This window comes from Mastomys coucha, unplaced genomic scaffold, assembly GCF_008632895.1.
Source record: "Mastomys coucha isolate ucsf_1 unplaced genomic scaffold, UCSF_Mcou_1 pScaffold1, whole genome shotgun sequence".
Lineage (NCBI taxonomy): Eukaryota > Metazoa > Chordata > Mammalia > Rodentia > Muridae > Mastomys > Mastomys coucha.
The window spans coordinates 24871721-24892403 of NW_022196891.1; the positions used below are offsets into that span (position 1 = coordinate 24871721).

General features: G+C 39.7%; 1 protein-coding gene across 1 annotated transcript in view; it reads right to left on the reverse strand.

The window, feature by feature from the left end:
* Positions 1-5410: 5410 nt before the first annotated feature.
* Dars1 (aspartyl-tRNA synthetase 1) overlaps positions 5411-20683 on the reverse strand; it is a 53881-nt gene continuing 38608 nt past the window's right edge. Inside the window, exons 8-16 of the mRNA XM_031381268.1 lie at positions 18370-18481; positions 16255-16389; positions 14226-14373; positions 12778-12924; positions 10641-10683; positions 9762-9842; positions 8190-8301; positions 7962-8033; positions 5411-6032 (exon numbers count right to left, since the gene is read on the reverse strand). Coding sequence (XP_031237128.1) covers positions 5941-6032; positions 7962-8033; positions 8190-8301; positions 9762-9842; positions 10641-10683; positions 12778-12924; positions 14226-14373; positions 16255-16389; positions 18370-18481 — 942 coding nt within the window. The 3' untranslated portion in view covers positions 5411-5940. The remainder of the gene's footprint in view (positions 6033-7961; positions 8034-8189; positions 8302-9761; positions 9843-10640; positions 10684-12777; positions 12925-14225; positions 14374-16254; positions 16390-18369; positions 18482-20683) is intronic.

The following is a 20683-nucleotide window of genomic DNA, read 5'->3' on the forward strand; positions in this document are numbered from 1 at the left end:
CCCCCCCCCCCCAAGACAGGGTTTCTCTGTACAGCCCTGGCTGTCATGGAACTCACTCTCTAGACCAGGCTGGCCTCGAACTCAGAAATCTGCCTGCCTCTACCTCCCAAGTGCTGGGCTTAAAGGCATGCACCACCGCCCAGCAGATTGTCTGTTTTTTTGGGGGGGGGGAGGGGAGGGTGGTGAGCCACCATGTTGTGGTTGCTGGGATTTGAACTCACCACCTTCAGGAGAGCAGTCAATGCTCTTACTCGCTGAGCCATCTCACCAGTCCGAGACAGTGTTTATATGTGCAGTAACCCTGGCTTTCTGGAACCTGATTTGTAGACCAGGCTGGCCTTGAAGTCAAGAGATCCACTTGCCCCTGCCTTCCAAGAGCTGGCATCCAAGGAGTACACCATTGCTCAGGGCTTCTGATTACAAACATCCAGATTTAGGGGGAGTCTTCTCACTTCCCAGGATCCGGTGGAGAAGAGCCTTCACAAGTGGGCCCTGAGGCTCAGGGCTAGTGGATTCTTGACGTAAAGTTGACAACCAAGATTAGCCACCACGGTGTGAGTGTGAGTGTTGTGTGTTTTGTGAATATTTTTTTTTCCTTTTGATAAAATTCTAGTCTAGCTAGTGCTACAAAGTGAGACCCTGCCTAAAAAAATAAATAAAAAATAAAAGAAAGAAAAAAAAATGTTTTCTGAGTCAGATTACCCAACTCCAGAGAGACTGAATAAGCGTCCTTTGTGGATACTAGTTCTGAGTCCTAGATGTGTGTATATAGTTAGAAGTAACAGCAGAAACCAGGGAAGTAGGAAGAACCATGGAGGTTGTTGAACATGCTCTAGAAAGGACACCAGATCACAGATGCTATGCAAGGGAAGACAATTGGAGACAGCCCCTGTGGTGCAGGGCTTTCGCTGTGGGAGAAGGAAGGCAAGGCAGAGGAAGCAGGAGGGGGGGACTAGCGCATAAGGGTGACTGAAAAACTACAACATGCATGCATATGAAGATACACTTCATGAAGTTATTCCAACTGCAGCGCTAACACTCCCTTCAAGAGATCTAGACTAATACAAACTCACGAAAACCTTCTCTTCAAGTTGTTGGCTTGGGAAGCCAACAGACTCCTCCCCCGCAAATACAGTTGTCCTTGGTTGCCTCCCAGACCTTGAAGGTTAAAACCCTATTGCTGTGGATACGACACACTTTGGACCTAGAACTTGGAGAAATCAAAGTAAAACTAACCTGGAAGTCTCTTCCCTGAGGACTCTCACAATATCCAAAAGGTGAAAAATCTAGTTTCTCTTTGCAAGTGGATGTCAATTGGAGACAGCTTCCTGGTTAGGGATGGGAGCTCGTGTCAATGTCCCCTGCAAGCACTGGGACTCTTTTTGGCTTGAACCTGTGAAGGCCCTATGCATGCATCCTATGTCACCCTCTGCATCCTAACGTGCACCAATCCTGTTGTATCTGAGAGACCATGTTTCCTTGGTGTCATCCATCCTCTCTGGCTCTTACAGTCCTTTGGCTTCTTCTTCCACATCGCCTCCTGAACCCTGAGGGGAAGGGTTTGATGAAGACAACCCATTTAGTACTGAGTGCTTCAAAATCTCCCTCTCTGCACATTGTCCAGTTGTGGGTCTGTGTTAGTTTCCACCCACTGTAAGAGGAAGCTTCTCTGATGCTGGCTGAGTAAGGCACTGATCTATGGGTATAGACAAATTACTCCTTAAGAGTCATTTGTTATGTTCCTTTAACAGAATAGTATTTGGTTCCTCTAGGCCCATAGCCTATAGTCTAAAGGCTACCTGAGCAGGCATTAAGTTCCATCTTGTGGAGTGGGCCTTAAATGCAGTGTTCAGTTATTCGCAGAATGTTTGTGCCCCCACTTCATTGGCATGAGATGCAGGCAGGTAGGCATTATAGATCACAGGGTTTGTACCTGGGTTGGTGGTTGCCCTTCTCCTCTGGTAGTGAGCAGAGCACCTTACAGCACCATGAGATGTTAATCAGTGGGGGGAAAGGCTCTAAATAGGCACTAGCTCTACTATGTGTCTGGCTTTTCACGGAGTCCCTCTCCTGTGTTTAAAAAAAGGCTTAGTTTTAATTACGTGTGTGTATGTGTGGCCATGTCAGGTATGTGCACTTGAATGCAGGTGCCCAGGGAGCTCAGGTGCCTTGTAGCTGGAATTACAGATCATTTTGAGCTCCCAAGACGTGTGTGCTGTAATTCAAATTCTGGTCCTGTGTAAGAGTAGTACAGACTCTTGAACACTGAGCCATCTTTCCAGCCCCTTTCTGTATTATTTTAAATGGCTACATTATTGTAAAGGTAAAATACACCATTCATGTGGTGTATTTTTTAAGTTTAATTTAAATATTAAGATTTTTTTTTTTTTGCCTAGCAGTGGTGGCGCACACCTTTAATCCCAGCACTTGGGAGGCAGAGACAGGCAGATTTCTGAGTTCGAGGCTAGCATGGTCTACAGAGTGAGTTCCAGGGCAGCCAGGGCTACACAGAGAAACCATGTCTCAGGAAGAAAAGAAAAATAAAGATTTTTTTTTAATAACTAATGAGACAATAAGGCTATGCGACAGTCTTGTAGCTTTCAGGCTGATCTGAAACTCCCTTTGTGGCTGAAGACAGTCTTCAACTTCTGATCTTCCAGCTGTTATCCCAAATGTTATGGGATAACACACACACACACACACACACACACACACACACACACACACACACACACACACACACACACACACACACACACACACGGTTTACACAGCGCTGGAGATCAAAACCAGGCTGTCACATGAGCATGCTTACCAACTGTGTTGTGGCTCTCAACTTCTAACTGCTGGTTTCTACATGAGCGGCCTAAAATGGCAGAGTACAACAGTCCCTTCACATTTCTGAGGGCTCTTCCTCTGTGTTCTAATTGAAGAGTTGACTCTTTGGGAATATAGACATCTTGCAATAGGATGAACAAAATTCTCAGTTGCATCACTCACTGCAAGAGATGGTAAGCAGACCTACTCCTTCTACTTCTGTATCCTGCACCCCTGCAGTCTACTTAATGGTGGTTATTTTAAGTTGCTTGCTAAGGTGTTTGGTGCCTTCTCCATGTACAATTATCTTCAAGGTGGTATTGTGGATCAAGCCTTCAAAAGTTGTATTATTGCAATGGTAAAGCAAAAAGTCATCCCCCCCCCCCAAAAAAAAAGCCAGAGAAATGGCACAGTGCTGTGGAGTGAGGCGGACCACCAGACATGGGCAAAATGCTCTGGTAGGTTCTTGGCCCCAAATATAGAGAAGATGAGAAACTCTGAGTACTGAGTCACACTGGGCAAGGTGTCTTCAAGAATCTCTATTCTGAGCTGGATACATGACTCAGCTGGTCTGGCTTGCTATGTTAAGTGTAAAGACTTTGAACTTGAGGACACCTTTTTTTGTTTTGTTTGTTTCTTTAAAACTCTATTTTTATGTATGAGTACACTGTTACTTTCTTCAGACATACCAGAAGAGGGCATTGGATCCCATTACAGATGGTTGTGAGCTACTATGTGGTTGCTGGGAATTGAATTCAGGCAGGTTCTCTCCAGCCTGAGAACCCATTTTTAAAAAAAGCTGGATATGGTGGTGTGTGCTATAATCCCAGAACCAGGGAAGCAAAAATAGGCAAATTGCTGGTTCTCAGTCATCAGTCATTTTTGAAAGCTCCCAATTCAGTGACAGACCCTGTCTCAAATTAAGCAACACCCAAAGTTGTCTTTAGCCTCCAGGAACCATGTATATGTGCATACACATCTACATACACTTATGCAGCCCCATGAATGAACATATGCATACACATCTGTGCATGCGCGAGTGTGCGCGCACACACACACACACACACACACACACACACACACACACACACACACACTCCCTCTTCTCCCACTACAGGGTCTTTCAGCAGAGGTCCCTGAAGAGGTGGAGATGAAGGAATGAAAAGTATGGCTGGGTAGGAGGGCCTAAAGCTTTGATTCCACTTATGGTTGAGCTTCAAAAAGTACATATAGATCGTCTCAAAAAACCAACCAAACAAAAAAAAAAATCCAAAAACCAAAAATATACCCCCCAAAACCAAAACCAAAACCAACAAAAAAAAAGTACATATAGGAGTTTAGCTAAGTTAGCTCCCGAGCCCTACATCTCAAAGTATTATGTCTCTGCTTTGTGGTAAAGTGGGACCCAGCCTAAATTGTAGCATAGGGCTCCATGTTGACACATTAAGTTTTATCAGCCGTAGGATACTGTACCCAGAACAAGCTTTACAGGCAGGAGGGAAAGTGTAACTGATTGTGTTGTGTCACTGCTACTCCTCTCCTGGTGAATAGTGCTTGGCTTCTACAAAATGCATGTTGTGTCTCTAGGGATGGTGCTACAGTAGAACACAGCTATCAACTCCTGCTGCTGGCAGACGAGTCACTGAAGTTAAGAGAACTAGCATAGATATGGTGAGCGCAGCTCATATTGACCCACAGAGTGGGACTAGGAAGCTCCCCTGGAGCACATCAAACTCTGGAAATCTTCCTGAGATTGGCAGGAGTAGGATCACTTTCCATCTGCCCCAGGTCTGTATGTCCTGCCCACATAACCCTGTGCCTTCACTTTCATCCCCACTCCAGATGGTCATGTAGCCCAGTAGCCAGGTTAAACTTTCTGGCAGCTCCTGGAATTCCTTAAATAAATGAGGCATCCCCAGCATCCTGGCTTTGACCAATGATGCGCAATCACCCAGAAAGCCTGTACCCACCCTGCAAAAGTTTAAGTAGCTGTTGTCTGTGCACACATACACACACACACACACACACACACACACACCCAATAAACAACCTGTCTCACTGAAGCTATCTCCCATGAGTCTGCTCTCTTAGACTCACAGCTGCCTGAGGTCTCTTCCACTACTGGCCGTCCTGCCTTAATCTGTACTATTGAAGCACATCACCCGGAATAGCACCAGAGCCTCCACCCCAGCACCTAGCTATTCTGAGTTAGCTGTGCCCAGTGTGCAGTGACCATGAAAACCAATTTGTGGTAGTTCTTTTGGAGGGATCTCACTATGGCACCAAATGTATAGTAAGATATTCACGCTGTGCACGTCTGTGCAGACTGTCCCATGTGCTTACTTTTCTCTTGAAATAGGATCTCATGCAGCAGAAGCCCTGAACTGTTAGCTCTCCTGTGCTCACACCCAGTGCTGGGGTCACAGGCACATGCTGTCATGCACCTTCTGCTCCGTATCTATTATTAATATAAGGTCAGTTTTCTTTTATTTTCTCAATGTGTGTGTATATATATATATATATATATATATATATATATATATATAAAACCAGTTATAAATTCAGATTTCTATAAAGTCACATAAAACTATCATTAGCTTTAGGTTTTTATTGAATTTAAGCCCCAGAATTGGTGACAATGTTTCAGTGTTACTGTTGCTAGCCAGTGTTTCCAAAAGCTTCACAATGATTTTTAAAAGTAACTTTTAAGACAAACCAATTCTATATATGTTAAAATCTTGGTAATTTCTCTAATTCTTTTTTTTCAATGTTAAGAGTTAAAAGCTCAAATATTGAAAATTTAGGATACTAGTATGGTGGCCACAACAATATAGAAAAGGAAAAAAAAATTACATAATCTTAAACCTTTTAAATTTTCCTTAACATTTCCTATAGAGATAGACTATGAATTTCAGCCATAGAAATTTACCATTAAAATGTTCAAGTATTTCCTATTTAAGCATATCTGAAGTTCTAAAATGTTTTTACTTAAATTAATTTGTACTGAGCTACTTAAAAAATAACTGTGGCACTTGAGTAAGACATTAATTCTGCTGCATATCTCAAGTATCTCAGGTATAACCTAATCAGCAGCAGGCTACTGCAGAGAATGAAAGGGTGGCTTTATGGCGTGAGTCGTTTGGGATCACGAGGGAACATTGAGGTCTGCCGGACGTTATGCAATCCTAAGAACAGCATCGTTACCCTCTCCAACCCTGTGGACAAGAAAATAGCAGTTAATCCCCTTTGAAAACCTCTCTTACCAGTCCAATAGCTTTTTGGTGGAACATACTGGTTTATTTTATAAAACTGAAACTATACCTATTAAACATTCTTTTCCCTCCTCTCCCAGACATAGACATTTACCAATCTATTCTCTGGTTATGAACCTAACACCTCTAAAATACCAGCAAAGTGGAATAGGACAGAACTTGCCCCTTTGCAACTGGCTTATTTACTCATATACTGTCTGAACAGTTCATTTATGCTGAAGCACACATCAAAACTTCTTTATATAATTGGCCATAATATATATATATATAAAACATCGTAATCCAGAAACCCCAAATATTCTAAAATCTGGAATTTTGAGAGCATCATACAACACTCAAGGATTCTCAATGGCAAAGTCTATGAATTTATTCCAAACTTCCAGAATATACAAAATTTGAAATACTTCTGTTCCTGAACATGTCAGACAGAGGATCCTTAACCATTACCACATTCTGCTGGCCCATCTACTTATGATGGATATTTGGCTGTATCCATGTGTCAGCCACTGTCAAAAATACCACTATGAAGATGTATATGTAAGTATTTCTTTGATGTGCCATTTCTAATTCTTTTGGGCACATACAGATGTAGACTACTAGGTCATATGGCAGTTCTTTCTTTAGGGTATATACATAGAGGCAGACTGTTGGATCCTATGGTGAATGAATATCTTGTTGAGGAACTATAAAGCTGTTTTCTGCACTGGGCATTTTTCTGGTGATTATTATTCCAGCTTAGGCTGGCAGCCACCCTAGCCGTGTGCAGGTGCACCTACCTCACTGAGGACTGGTGCCAATGAGCATCTGCTCCTGTACTCACCAGCCATCTCATCCTCTCAGAGAACGTTCTGTTCAGGCCCTTTGCCCATTTTAAACTTTTTATTTATTGTGGATATACACCTCTTATCAAATATACAAACTATAAATATTTGTTCCCATTATGCAAGCTGTCTTTTACTCGTATTTTAACTTGAGAAAATTATTTATCTATATAATTACATGTCTGTGTGTGTTCAGGAGGCATTAGATGTCTTGGATCTGAGGCTTTAGGTGATTGTGGGCACCGTGATGTGGGTGCTAGGGCCTCAGCTCCAGCTGTCTGTAAGAGCACCAATACTGTTAACCTCAGCCATCTCTCAAGCCCCCTTTACTTTCTTTCCCTGCTTGCCCCCTGCCCTCAAAATTGGTGTGAGAATCAAATCTAGGGACTACACATACAAGCTATATACTCTAATTGCCTTTCCCCCATTTCAAGTACGGGGAGTCAAACTTAGCTTTGTACATGTTAGGCGGGTAATTATTTTTTGATACATAAAGTTAAAAATTCTCCCCAGGTTCAGTCTGGCTACTAATTACTTGCTGTATGTGCCACGGGTACTGTATCTAAGAAACCATGGCCAAATCCAAGGTTCTTTTGCTGTTTCCTTCTAAGAGTTATAGTGTTAGGTTCTCATTTAGGTCTTGGATCCACTTGGGGTATTATTTTTACATGGGGTAAGGTAAGGATTTAACTTTCTTCTTTAACATGTAAATATCAATTCTGTTCTAATCACTGGGAAAAAAACCATTGTCCTATGACCTTTAAAAATTATTTACATTTAATTTACATATATGTGTGAATACATGTGAGTTTATGTGCTTTGTTACATATGTAAAAAGCCTGCTGAGGCCAGACGAAGGCATTTGGTCCCCTAAAACTGGAATTATAAATGGTTGTATTGTTATGTGGGTGTTGAAAACTGAACCCAGGTCCTCTGCAAGAGCAGCCAGTGCTCTTAATCACTGAGCCATCTTTCCATGTTCCTTTTATAGTCTTTAAATTTGTTTTTCACTTGAGTTTACGTAATTATTTATAAGCAATAGCAGCATTACCAATGCCACCGCCAGCATGAGGGGGAGCTCCAAAGCGGAAGGAGTCAATGTAAGCTTTGATCTTCTCCAAATCTAGAAAAGAAAACATTTAACTTATCATATCATCTTAGAATAAAAAAAAAGCTATTACTAAAATGAAGATGGGGGAGACTTATGAGACATCTTTAAAATGTTCACAGTGTGTTATTTTTATAATAATATACTGTTTAAATATTTTAAATTACTTACCAATTCCATGGTGTAAAGCTCTCTCTGTAAGCAACTGAGGATCATGTATTCTTTGTGCTCCAGACAGTATTTCTTCCCCTCTCATGAACATATCGTAAGAGTTGGACTGTCTCTGCAGAAGAGAGATGAATGAGCCCTGCCATTCCATTGTGTCACCACACGTCTCCCAGGATAAATGTGGGAGAGAACGGATGACTGAGTTAATGATGACCCTTCTACATAATTTCCTCTTGATGGCAGAACTGCTAAGGGCAGAATAGATTTTGTTTTCTCTGTTCAGATTTCTATTCTCTTTACCTTATGTCTCAATAATCAGAACACCTCATCTAAAGTAATGGGCGTGGTTTTATTTTACTTTATTGTCTGAAAAAATTGTTTTAAAAAGAATTTTGGTCTGTTTTGACTGCAAGTTACCAGCAGATATTTATTCTATTTAAATTGAAACTGAATTAACCTATGCCTCACTTGTTACCTATGAGGCATTTGCTACTATTCGTTTTCTTTCTTTCTTTCTTTTTTTTTTTTTTGAGACAGGGTTTCTCTGTGTAGCCTTGGCTGTCCTGGAACTCTGTAGACCAGGCTGGCCTCGAACTCAGAAATCCGCCTGCCTCTGCCTCCCAAGTGCTGGGATTAAAGGCGTGCACCACCACCACCGGGCTGCTACTATCAGTTTTAACTTTCTAATAAACAATGACTCTGATTCCCAGATCACCTCAGTATTACCTGGAACTTGTTATAAATGCTAACCCCTAATCGCTGCCCCAGACCAATGATTAGAAATGCTAAGGTACTCAGCAATCTGCATTTCGAAAAGCCTTTCAATCTGGTGCTGGTGGTGTACAAGTGAGAGGCAGAGGCCATCAGATCTCTGAGTTCCAGGCTAGCCTAGTCTATATATAGCAAGTTCCAGAACAATTAGTGATAGATGGTAACGTAAGACCCTGTATTAAAAAAAAAAAAAAGTGAAAGAATAAGACAAAAGCAAACCCCAAGCCCGGCAAATGGTTCATGAATACTAAGGGCTGGGAACCACTGTACAGTAAAGAGCTCTAAAACATCTAGAGTATTAACTCCTAAATATAATGTAAGCTTTGATTTTCTTCAACTCTATCAAATGAAACAATTTATAGTCTGGAGAAATGGCTCAACAGTTAGAGCACTTGCTCTTCTTCCAGAGGACCTGGGTTCTATTCCCAGCATCCACATGGCAGCTCACAACTGTCTGCAAGGAGATCTGACTCCCTCACACAAATGCATATAAATTTTAATAAATTAAAAAAACCCCACAATGTACCACCTTAGTGTTAAATGTAGAGAAGTGAATTCCCAGTTCAAAGTAAAGAATGAGACTCTCACTGAACTCTGAGTATCTAGGACTATTTAGACTCTCACTGAACTCTGAGTATCTAGTACTATTTAGCATATATAGGCCCCATCCCAATAAATCCTTAGAAAAAAAATGACCCAGGCTAGTAACTTAGGCTATCACAACTAATTTGTTACAACATTCAAATTTGGTTATAAGAGAGTTCTCTTCCCCACAAATAGATGATTTAAGATCAAGTTACTTACAGGATTTCTTGGGTCAGGCATGGTATAGAAAGGTCTTACAGCCAATGGATATTTATCAAGAACATAAAAGTCTGTATCATACTATAAAAAGAAAGAAACTGTGTTAGATCTATTCAATATTTTGTAGAAATTTTCTAATATTAATCATTATATTAACATAAAACCCCTAAATTATTTTCCTAATAATTTAGCTTTCTGTTTAGATATGTAAAGAAAATTGGCTAATGTTCTTCAAATGGAAACAATTAAAGTGCTGTTAAAGTGTTTGACATTTTTTACTACCTCATAGGCTTAGTTAAAAAGCAATTGCATCTCAGCTCTTTGCCGCCCGCCATACCTTTTTGTTAAAGCTGTAGGTGGGAGAGAATGAGAAAGAGTGCTGAGACAGCATGCTCAGGCCCTGTCCTAACACCACAGAAAGCCCATTTCCAGTAAGCTTAACTATTTCAAGTGCAACCAGCAGGAGGAGCTCAAGGACTTTCTACACTTCATTAAATTACTGTCCTGGAGGGAAAAAAAAAAAAAAGCCACAATGCAGATAAGCCTTTCTCTCCTTTGGTTTTAGATTTAGAAAATAAGAGCAAGAGCACACAGGTTGGACCTTTATAGCTCAGAGACCCTTAGCCACTAATCTGATAATCTGGTGTCCTTTAGAGACACTTCAGTGTGGCTGTACAAATGTCACACAGTGAATTCAAATGGTTAGTCAGAATCTGCCTAAACATTTTTTTTTCTTTTTTCTAAAAACAAAAGTATAGTTCTCTTTACTAACTCTAGAGACATACCACTGTAGGGAGATGGTAAAACACATTCCTTTTCCTAAGGAACATTTCAGATTTAAAAAAAAATAATAAAACCCAACACATGTATGAATCCTACCTTTTCCTTCACCAAACGACCCAACAGTTTTTCATTTGGTGTACTGAAAAAGAAACATGAAAGTAATATTTGAGGGTGAAACGGAAACTCTCTTAACTTTAAAATTTGTCTAAGTGTGTTGGATCCCTTAGAGCTGAGTTACACAGGCAATTGTGAAGCAGTCTGATGTGAGTGCAGAGAACTAAACTCACCATTTCTGGATGGGCAGTTCTGCAGTCCCCACCAAGTCACAACTTAAAATATTTTTTAAATTAGAAAGGCACCTTTCTATTTGAGGCTCTCAAAGGATAATGAACACACTGTCAGCTGTGCACCCTGCTTCTTTCTTAAGACAAGCATTTCAGGAAGCCACCTACAAGTGCACCTCCCCCAGTTACTTGGTGCACAGACATGCACACGGCTCCAAACACTTAAAACCAGGCAGAGTTTAGGATTCTGATGATCCAGAAACAGGAGGCAAACACTTTACTAACTATGTAAGCTAAGATCTAGTGGGTTAACAGTAGAAAGTCTTGCCATTAAATAGTCTCCTTTCCTATTACTCCACAAAAATTGGTAGTAAGACAATCAGTATACCCAAGTCTTTAAAATAAACAAATAAATAATGGGCTTAGAGTCAAATGTATTTTTTTGTAAAAAAAAAAAAAAAAAAAAAAAAAAAAAAAAAAAAAAGAAAGCAACCACCTTGTACATATCTCCTATGCAGTGTCATGAAACCTCTGGATAAAATGTATATTGACAGCAATTTCCATTTTTTACTATGAAATTTATTCCTAAATAATAAGGACTAATAAAATATGAAATATTGATAACATACAGACATTAGTGTGTTATGCCCAGTCCTGTATGGGGTGATTTAGAATGTTCTTTACCCTTGTTATCATGGTGATTTTTAAAGTGAAGTAACATCATAAATAAAAATCACAGGCAAAGCTGGGCAGTGATGACACACACCTTTAATCCCAGCACTTGGGAGGCAGAGGCAACTGGATTTCTGAGTTCAAGGCCAGTTTAGTCTGATAGTGAATTCTAGGACAGGCAGGGTAGAGACCCTACCTTGAAAATAAAAACCAAACCAAACCAAACCAACAAACAAACAAAACCATGGAAAACTCTCCACATCCTCTTTCTTGTTCTGTATTACTAGAGTCTTTCACAAGATCAATTCAGCTCTATGCCCTCTATGACCCTTTTTACATACACACATATACACACACACCCACACTGTATACACATACACACACACACACACACACACACACACACACACACACACACACATTTTGTTTATTTGTTTTTGTGTTTTTGAGACAGGGTCTCTTTTTATAACCTTGGCTGTTCTCGATTTCATTATATAGACCAGTCCCCTGGCTCCTGAGTGCTGGGATTAAAGGTGTGCACCACCCTGCCTAGCCATAAAATATTTTTTAAAGATTCATTTACTTTTATTTTATACTTATGACTGTTTTGCCTGTATGTACATACGTGTACTACATGAATACCAGTGTCCTGCAAGGCCATGGATCCCCTAAAAGAGAAACTACAGAGAACTGTAAGCCACCTGTACTGGAAACCAAACCTGGATCCTTTAAGAGAACAGCAAGAGCTCTTAACTGCTGAGCGCTAGTCCTCCCCCATGTATGTATTATATAGTTTATATGTTATATACATTATCTACCTATCTCTTTCTCTCTAATATATTTATTTGTTATATGTGACTGTTTGCCTACATGTCCTCTGCAAGAACGGTAAGCATTCTTAGCCACTGAGCCATCTTTCCAGATCTCCTTTTCACTCATTTTGAGACAAGATCTAAGCTGTTCAGGCTGGCCCAGATCTTATTCTATAGCCTGGGGAAACGTTGAATTAGTCAACCTCTTGCCTCCTGAGTACATGGGATTACTGGCCTGTGCCACCAAGTTTGTCTTCCTACATTTGTCAAAGGGTTATAAATAGGGAAAAAAACTGAAAAGTTATAGACAAAATTATTAAAGCATAGGCAGTATTCAAATGTAACATTTTAATTATTATAATGTAAAATATTATGCAAAATGCCAATGTTACTAAGAGTTATCAGCTAGGTAAAATACATTAACCCTAAGCTTTAAAGTTAAAAGAGAAAATATCAGAGACCAACCTTAGATCTTCCTCATCGTCCATTTCAACTCCTGCTTCTCTAAGCATAGCCAAAGCCTCACAATACTCCAGTCTTAAAGTTGGCTCCAAAAATTTGAACGGCTCACATGGGAACTGCTTATTCACAGTCTGAATTTCGGTCTGAAACCTGTTAATAAAATATTAGTTAAATGTTTCTTCCACAAGAGGTCACTATAAGCAATATATAATATCAAGTCTTAGAACCAGTGACTGAACCAAGAAAAGCATTATCAAATTGTTTAGAATAAGCATACTTAAAACATTTCAGTTTCATGCTTTAAAAAAAGTTACAGCAGCATTAAAGGCTTAAAATTTTTATGTGCAATAACTATGAGCTAACACTGTTGGAAACACAAAATACCCATTTTGTGAAGCATTAAAAAAAAACCCGACTTTTTAATCCTTAATACGTCTTATACACGAGGACACTCCCACCACGCTTTCTAAATTATTTCAAGACACTTCTTTCCTATTGTGATATCCCTAAGGTCCAATGCCTACCCTGCACATAGTAGGACAAGAAAAAAATGGTAATTGCAGAGACCTGAACTTCTATTGTGAAGGGTGCTTTCTTTTCTCTGAGACCCCGAGTAGCCTACGCTTGTGATCCGCTATGTCACTGCTTAAAATGCTCTGATTTAAAGATGTAAGCCACCATACCTGGCTCAGAGATATTTTAATAAGATTTAGAAAAGCATTTTTTTTCCGCTAAAATATGGATGGAATTTTAGGAAATTTGCTTCAAACAGGGAAGGAAATGGGCATAACAAGAATTAGTTGTAGACTGGCAATACTAAATACATGGGATTTACAAGGCTTACTGTCCCTAATTTAAACATGTTTTAAAGTAAGGGCTGGAGAGATGCCTCAGAGTTAAAAGCATTCTTCTCTTGAAGAGGATCCAAGTGCAGTTCCTAGTACCCACATCAGGTGGCTTGTAGCCACTTGTAACTGGAGTGTCAGAGAGATTGACACGTTCTAGACTCTGAGGACACTGGTACTCACAACATATACACATACCACTCCCACATATGCATAATAAAAAACAAAACTAGTCTTTACTCCCATATGGGATTATAGGTGTGTGTCACACCAGGCAGTCCTGATTTGGAAATGAATGCTTCATTGACAGTTTGCTTCTATTCTGAGACTGCTGGCCTACCCAACAGATGACAGGTTCCATCTTCATATGTCCTGCACCGTAAACATGAGTGGGGTACAGCACAAGCCTGACAGTCCAAATTACAAGGGACAGAATAACAAACGGCTTCTAAATGAGCTATAAGCTATAATAGAAGGCTGTTTGTCAAACTGTTGCCCCATCACCCCTCCCTAAACAAACAAACAAGCAAAATCCAACAACAACAAAAAGAAAACCTGCAATTGTTTTTAAATTAAGGCCATTTCAGGATATTAAATAATTGTAACCTTTCTTGAAGTCCTTTGAATATTTGTACCAAAGTATCAGCAATCTCTTCTACAACTTCATGGTAATGATAATTAAAGGCCATTTCAATATCCAAACCAACAAATTCAGTCAGATGTCTATGGGTATTGGAGTCTTCGGCTCTGAAAACTGTTAAGTTAACCAAAGAAAAAAAGCACAATATTTTAAGTCTTGGGTAAGTGAGGACTTAAATGCAGATTTCTACTTGATAGTGCCAAGTGATACTGTTTTTCCACCCTACAGAGTGAGATGGCACTGATAAGCCATCTGTTTCAGCATTCTCCTAGACAGCAAGTTCATTACAAACTCCTACGTCCTAGAGAAAAGCAGAACCAAATGCAAATAAATAAGAAGCTCTTGAGATCCCCCAGGGAATGCAAGATCCTGAGGCACCACGTCAATAATTAAAACCAGACTTAATTATGACCAATATAGTGACTTTGTCTCCATTTTATTAAGATATGGCTCAAGCAAAATGAACCTGCATAAATGAAGTAAGATTATCCACTTTCCAGCAACTCCCAGTCCAGCTCCTATGCTCTCTGCATCTCCCTGCAGTCCTGAGCAGCTTGGCTCATCTTTCACTCTAATGCCACATTAAGATTCCTGTAACACAGCCCTGCTTGGACATTCACAAGGATTACCAAAAGATTACTGTAACAAGACATAAAATGACAAAAGTCTGAAAACTTTATACTCTGCAACTTAATCTTAGCCTATCCTTCTACTTTCTAACCACTCTTATTTCTGTTTTCTCTGGTACTCTGTACTTTTTATCCACCCTGGTCCTTCTGACTAGAAGATCATCTCAGTTTTTATATATCCTATGACACCCTTAAAGCCCACTGTAGTTTGAATTTTCTTTCATGGAGACTCCAGCAGACAGTATTTCTACACTCACTGCTAATCTTATAGCACATTCTGATTCTTCTTTTTCTTTTGAAACAGGGTCTCACTCAGAAACTCTAGTTTTCTGGAACTCACAATGATCCTCCTGCCTCAGCCTCCTGAGTGCTGGGTTACAGGCATAACTGCCACATGACTTAAACAGACTTAAAGGTGATGTCATCTGGATATATAATCATGGGATTATCTTGCAATTCATTTGCTTATTCCCTGTGACTTATCTATGCATGCACGGCATACTCAGTACCAGAAGTGGCGATAACATGTTACCTTTTCACTCAAGCCATGGTCTGTAAACTAGGAGGAGCAGCAGTTACCTGAGTGTTTGTCAGAGCTCAGTCTCAGGTTTTACTGGAGGATGCATCAGAACCTGCATTTTGCCAAGATCCCCATCACCATTTCACAAGTGCTGTTGATTCTTTTACGATCATGGCACCCAGCTTAAGAATATATATGCAATACATGTCTGGCAAATAACTGTTTAATAATTTCAGAAAATTAAACATTTAATTTTTGCCCCAATTTCTCTATTAGCAAAAACTTAAGCTTTGTTCAACTATGAAAAACCTTATATTGTATGGCTGTACATTATGCTTGTGCAGTGCCCACAAAGGTTAGAAGCAGGCATCAAATTCCCTGTAGCTGGAAGCCTAGTTGGTTGGCTTCTCTTCCTGTGGACCCAGGTTTATTCCCAGCACTTGCACAAGAACTCACTGAGATTCCTCTGCCTCTGAGTCCTAGAATTAAAAATATATGTCTCCAAGCATGCATGGCTGGTCCTCAAAGCATGAACTTTTAAGATGAGGTATTATCATTGACACACACACACACACACACATGTTTTCATTTCTATCTTGAAGTTCAGTTCAATAATTTTTTTCCTTTTGTTTTTTGTGGAACTGAATGGACAGCCCTATGCATACTAACAAATGTTCTACCACTGAGCCAGCCATATCTCCTGCTCTTAAATTCTAGTGGTTGTATAGTAAGTATATAAAAAGATTTAAGCTTTCAAAGTATCTAAACTCATAACTACCCTAAAATTAATGGACAGCTGTTTAACAACATAATCATATAGTTAACATATAAATGATAATATCTTACCCGGTCCAATGCAGAAAACCTTCTCAAAATCAGCACAAATGCACATCTGCTTATACAGTTGTGGAGACTGAGCAAGGTAGGCATTATTTTTAAAATAGGACACAGTAAAAACATTGGCTCCCCCTTCACTGGCAGCTGAAATACAAATATTTACATTATCATAATCAATTATATGTTAAGTCTTGTAAATTCTTAATTGAAAGAAAAAGTAAAGCTGGGCAGTGGTGGTGCACGCCTTTAATCCCAGCACTTGGGAGGCAGAGGCAGGCGGATTTCTGAGTTCGAGGCCAGCCTGGTCTACAGAGTGAGTTCCAGGACAGCCAGGGCTACACAGAGAAACCCTGTCTCAAAAAACCAAAAGAAAAAAAAAAGTAGTTTATTTAGAGAAAAAAAAGAAAACCTAGAGAATGGAGAACTGCAGGTAAATGTTCCCTTTTCTGAATTGATTTTATATCTATTACTTTAAAGCTATAAAAACCTAAATGAATAAATAGAAGGAAAAAAGATAATCTTATTCTCTTTTTTCTGAGACAGGACCTCATCAAGTAAGGCTACTGTCTTAATTTTTTTTTTCTTTTTTTAAAGATTTATTTATTTTATGTGAGTACACTGTAGTTGTCTTCAGACACTCCAAAAGAGGGCATCAGATCTCATTACATATGGTTGGGAGCTACCATGTGGTTGCTGGGATTTGAACTAACGACCTCTCCAGCCCCATTATTTTTCTTACAGCTACTAAACAATTTCTTTTTTGAGAAAGGGACTCTCTGCATTTCCCTGGCTGTCCTGGAACTCACTCTGTAGATCAGGCCGGCCTCGAACTCAGAGGTACACCTGCTTCTGCCTCCCGAGTCAGGGGATTAAAGGTGTGTGTCATCACATCTGTCTGGCATTTTAATTATTTTTCTAACTGTAACAAAATACAATGTTTAATTTTTTAAATCTACAATTAACTGCTATTCTTGCTTTTTGCTTTTATGTAATATATGTCTATCATATGCATACCTTGTAGCAGAGAAGGTCAGAAGAAGGCATTGGATTTCCTGAAACTGGAGTTACATACAGATGGTTCCGAGCTATCGTGTCTGTGCTGGGAACTGACTCTGGGTCCTCCGAAGAGCAACAAGTGTTCTTAATCACGGAACCATCTCTCCAGCCCCATGAATGATAGTCTTTAAAAATATCTATTGACTTAGTGCATATGCTCACCTGTGGGAATACATCTGAAGGCCAGAGGACAGCTTATGAAAGTTGGTTCTTTCCTCCTCTCCTTGCACTATGTGTCCTGGGGATTGAACCCATAATGTTAGGCTTGGTGGCAGTGGCAAGCCTCTGTACTCGTTGAACCATCACATACTGGCCGTGAAATGATTTTTCCCCCTTTGGAGAAAAGCTCTCATTATGTAGCTCTGGCTAACCTGGAACTCACAAAGATCTACCTGCCTCTGGCTCCAGAATGTTGGGATGAAAGGTGTTTTGCCACCAGAACACCTAGAATGCTATTTGTAATACAATTTTTTGTTTGTTTGTTTTTCTCTTTTTTTTTCTTTTTGGTTTTTTGAGGCAGGGATTCTCTGTGTAGCCCTGGCTGTCCTGGAACTCACTCTGTAGACCAGGCTGGCCTCAGAAACTCAGAAATCCACCTGCCTCTGCCTCCCAAGTGCTGGGATTAAAGGCGTGCGCCACCACCGCCTGGCTGTACATCAACACTTCTAAAAGGGTAAATGATCACAACAAGATTCTCATGCAAGAATGACACTAACAGGTATTTAGTGATTTTTACAATGCATTTTATATAAAAACCAAATTGCAGTACCAATTTTGTAGTGAAGGGAATTTATTTAATAAAAATATCTAGTAGTATAGTAGGAATTGTGCTGTTGGCTACTGCATTATTTCCTCGTAATTACTACAAAATGACTCTTGAAGGAAGAATATGGAACACTGTAGGCCGTGGCATTACTGACCTGGAAATGTAAATAAACCTTAAGGGACTCTTGGGATTATTCAGTTAAAAATTAACATAAGCAACACCTAGGAAGAACAACACCTAGGAAGAACAATACCTAGGGATTACATTTTTTTTTTAATTATAGGAAACATTATAAAGCATACCTGAAATAATTTTAGGAGTTTGGATTTCAACAAAACCTTTGTTAATTAAAGTTTCTCGGAAGAGATGGCAGATGCCAGACTGGAGACGGAAGATGGCCTGACTAGTTGATGTCTGTAAGAGAGCATCAAAATCTACTTAAATCAACCTGGCACACCAAGCACTCACCAAGAGCAAGTCAAACTATTCCTATTGTCAATAATTTTTAAGCCCAACAGTACTGGAGAAGATAGAAGGCGATGAGACACACTGCAATCTAATGAATACATATGAGCACACTGGGCCATTCTGACGAGAGATGCTTCCTGAGCAGATGGTCTAATGTGTAAGAACTCCATTTGAGAAAAATAGTCAACTATTAACGAAACACCTTGCTTGTAGATCCTCTTGGGGACGGTCTTTAGAGGTAATCCATTAAATGAGATGTATCAATATGTACACAGCATACAAGTACTCTCCTCCTAAGTAAGAGTTTAGCATGGAGCAACACATTACCAAAGACAACAGGAATGTTCATCTTAATCACAACAAATTACATGCTAACTGTAGACAGCCATGCATCTAGTCCATTAAACTAAGAAAATGAATATATAAAAGGCATAAGGAGGCCTTTTAAAGGCGTGATGGTGCACGCCTTTAAACCCAGCACTTGGGAGGCAGAGGCAGGCAGATTTCTGAGTTTGAGGACAGCCTGGTCTACAGAGTAAGTTCCAGGACAGTCAGAGCTATACAGAGAAACCCTGTCTTGAAAAAAACCAAACCAAAACAAAAAAACCAAAAAACCCAAAACAAACAAACAAACAAAAAGGCATAAAGAGCTTACAACTCTGGCCTACAATGGCACATGAAGCAATGAACAGCAGCCCTTTAAGAGCTTGCTACTGCCACCTTTTCTGTTTTCTTTTATTTTTCCTCTTTACCTCAATTACTCGGGCTTACTTTGTTTACTTTCAATCTCATTCAGGATTGATAGTGGCCAGAGCTCTCTATTAATTATCTGTGTTCCAGTCAAAATAAGTGGTTTCTTAGCATTGTCTTGCCTAATACATGAGAGAAAAAAAAATGTTCTAACCAGGTAGGTGTCTGGTAATACCCGACCTCAAACCACACCAGGGTAGTGACTGAGTTGGTATCAAGGCATTTCAATGAATTGTTCTACGGCCACAGCTCACTCCTGCTCAGGCACACACAACACTCTGACGCAGACACTAAGGACCAGGCGGCCTCTTTTCCATCTCCTTATAGGAAAGGAGAAGATCCCGGCTTATTTTCACTTGTTCGTATGTTTGTTTTTCAAGACAGGATTTCTCTGTGTAGTCCTGGCCATCCTGGAACTTGCTCTGTAGACCAGCTGGTCTTGAACTCACAGAGATCCTTTGCCTTTTGAGTGCTGGATTAAAAGCTTGTGCCACCACCACCACCCAGTTGGGGGCTTATTTTTTACGTTTTATTCTGTGTGTATATATCTGCAAAGTCAAAGGATAACTTACGGAGGTTGGCTTTCTTTTTCTACCACATGGGAACTTGGTATGAATTATCAGGCTTAGTTGCAAGTACCTTTATACCTTGAGCCATCTTGCCATCTCAAAGCAGGGCACACTTAAAGCAATGTTACTTTATAATTCAAATTCAAAGATACAAATCAATGATTTATCACAAAACAATAAATATTCTAAAACCTCTATAATCTGTTTAATTATTCACTTTGAAGATATTTACATTTAAACTGGAGAGGATGTGTGACTCTACTTATTTACTTGTTCATTTACTTACTTATTCATTTATTTTTTGCATTAAGTGTCTTAAAGAAACACCAGCTCACCAATCACCACAAACTGTGTACCTTTCTGTTTTCAAAACTTAATAACCTATACATGAAAGAGGTTATGTCATCATATTGGTACACATACGGAGACACAACTCACTTTAGTGAGACAGACTCTGGAAAGGCCACTAGTATACTTCATAGCTATTTCTTTCCTTTAGCAAGCATAACTAAACAGTATTTTTAAAAAGCAAACTTTAAAACAAGACCAAAAAACAAAAAATAAACATACCCTATCATATACTAAGCCCTTATTTTTGGCTTTCTGATTGTATCAAATCAATAAATCTGTCAATGTGTATGGAAAATGGACCATGTTATAGAAGAATAAACACCTCCCTGCCCCATTAGGTTCCTCAACATACTTGCTGGCTCCTAGAAAAACAGGTACCTATTTTATTAAAAAGAAGGAACCAGGCCAGAGCAGTGGTGGCGCACGCCTTTAATCCTAGCACTTGGGAGGCAGAGGCAGGAGGATTTCTGAGTTCAAG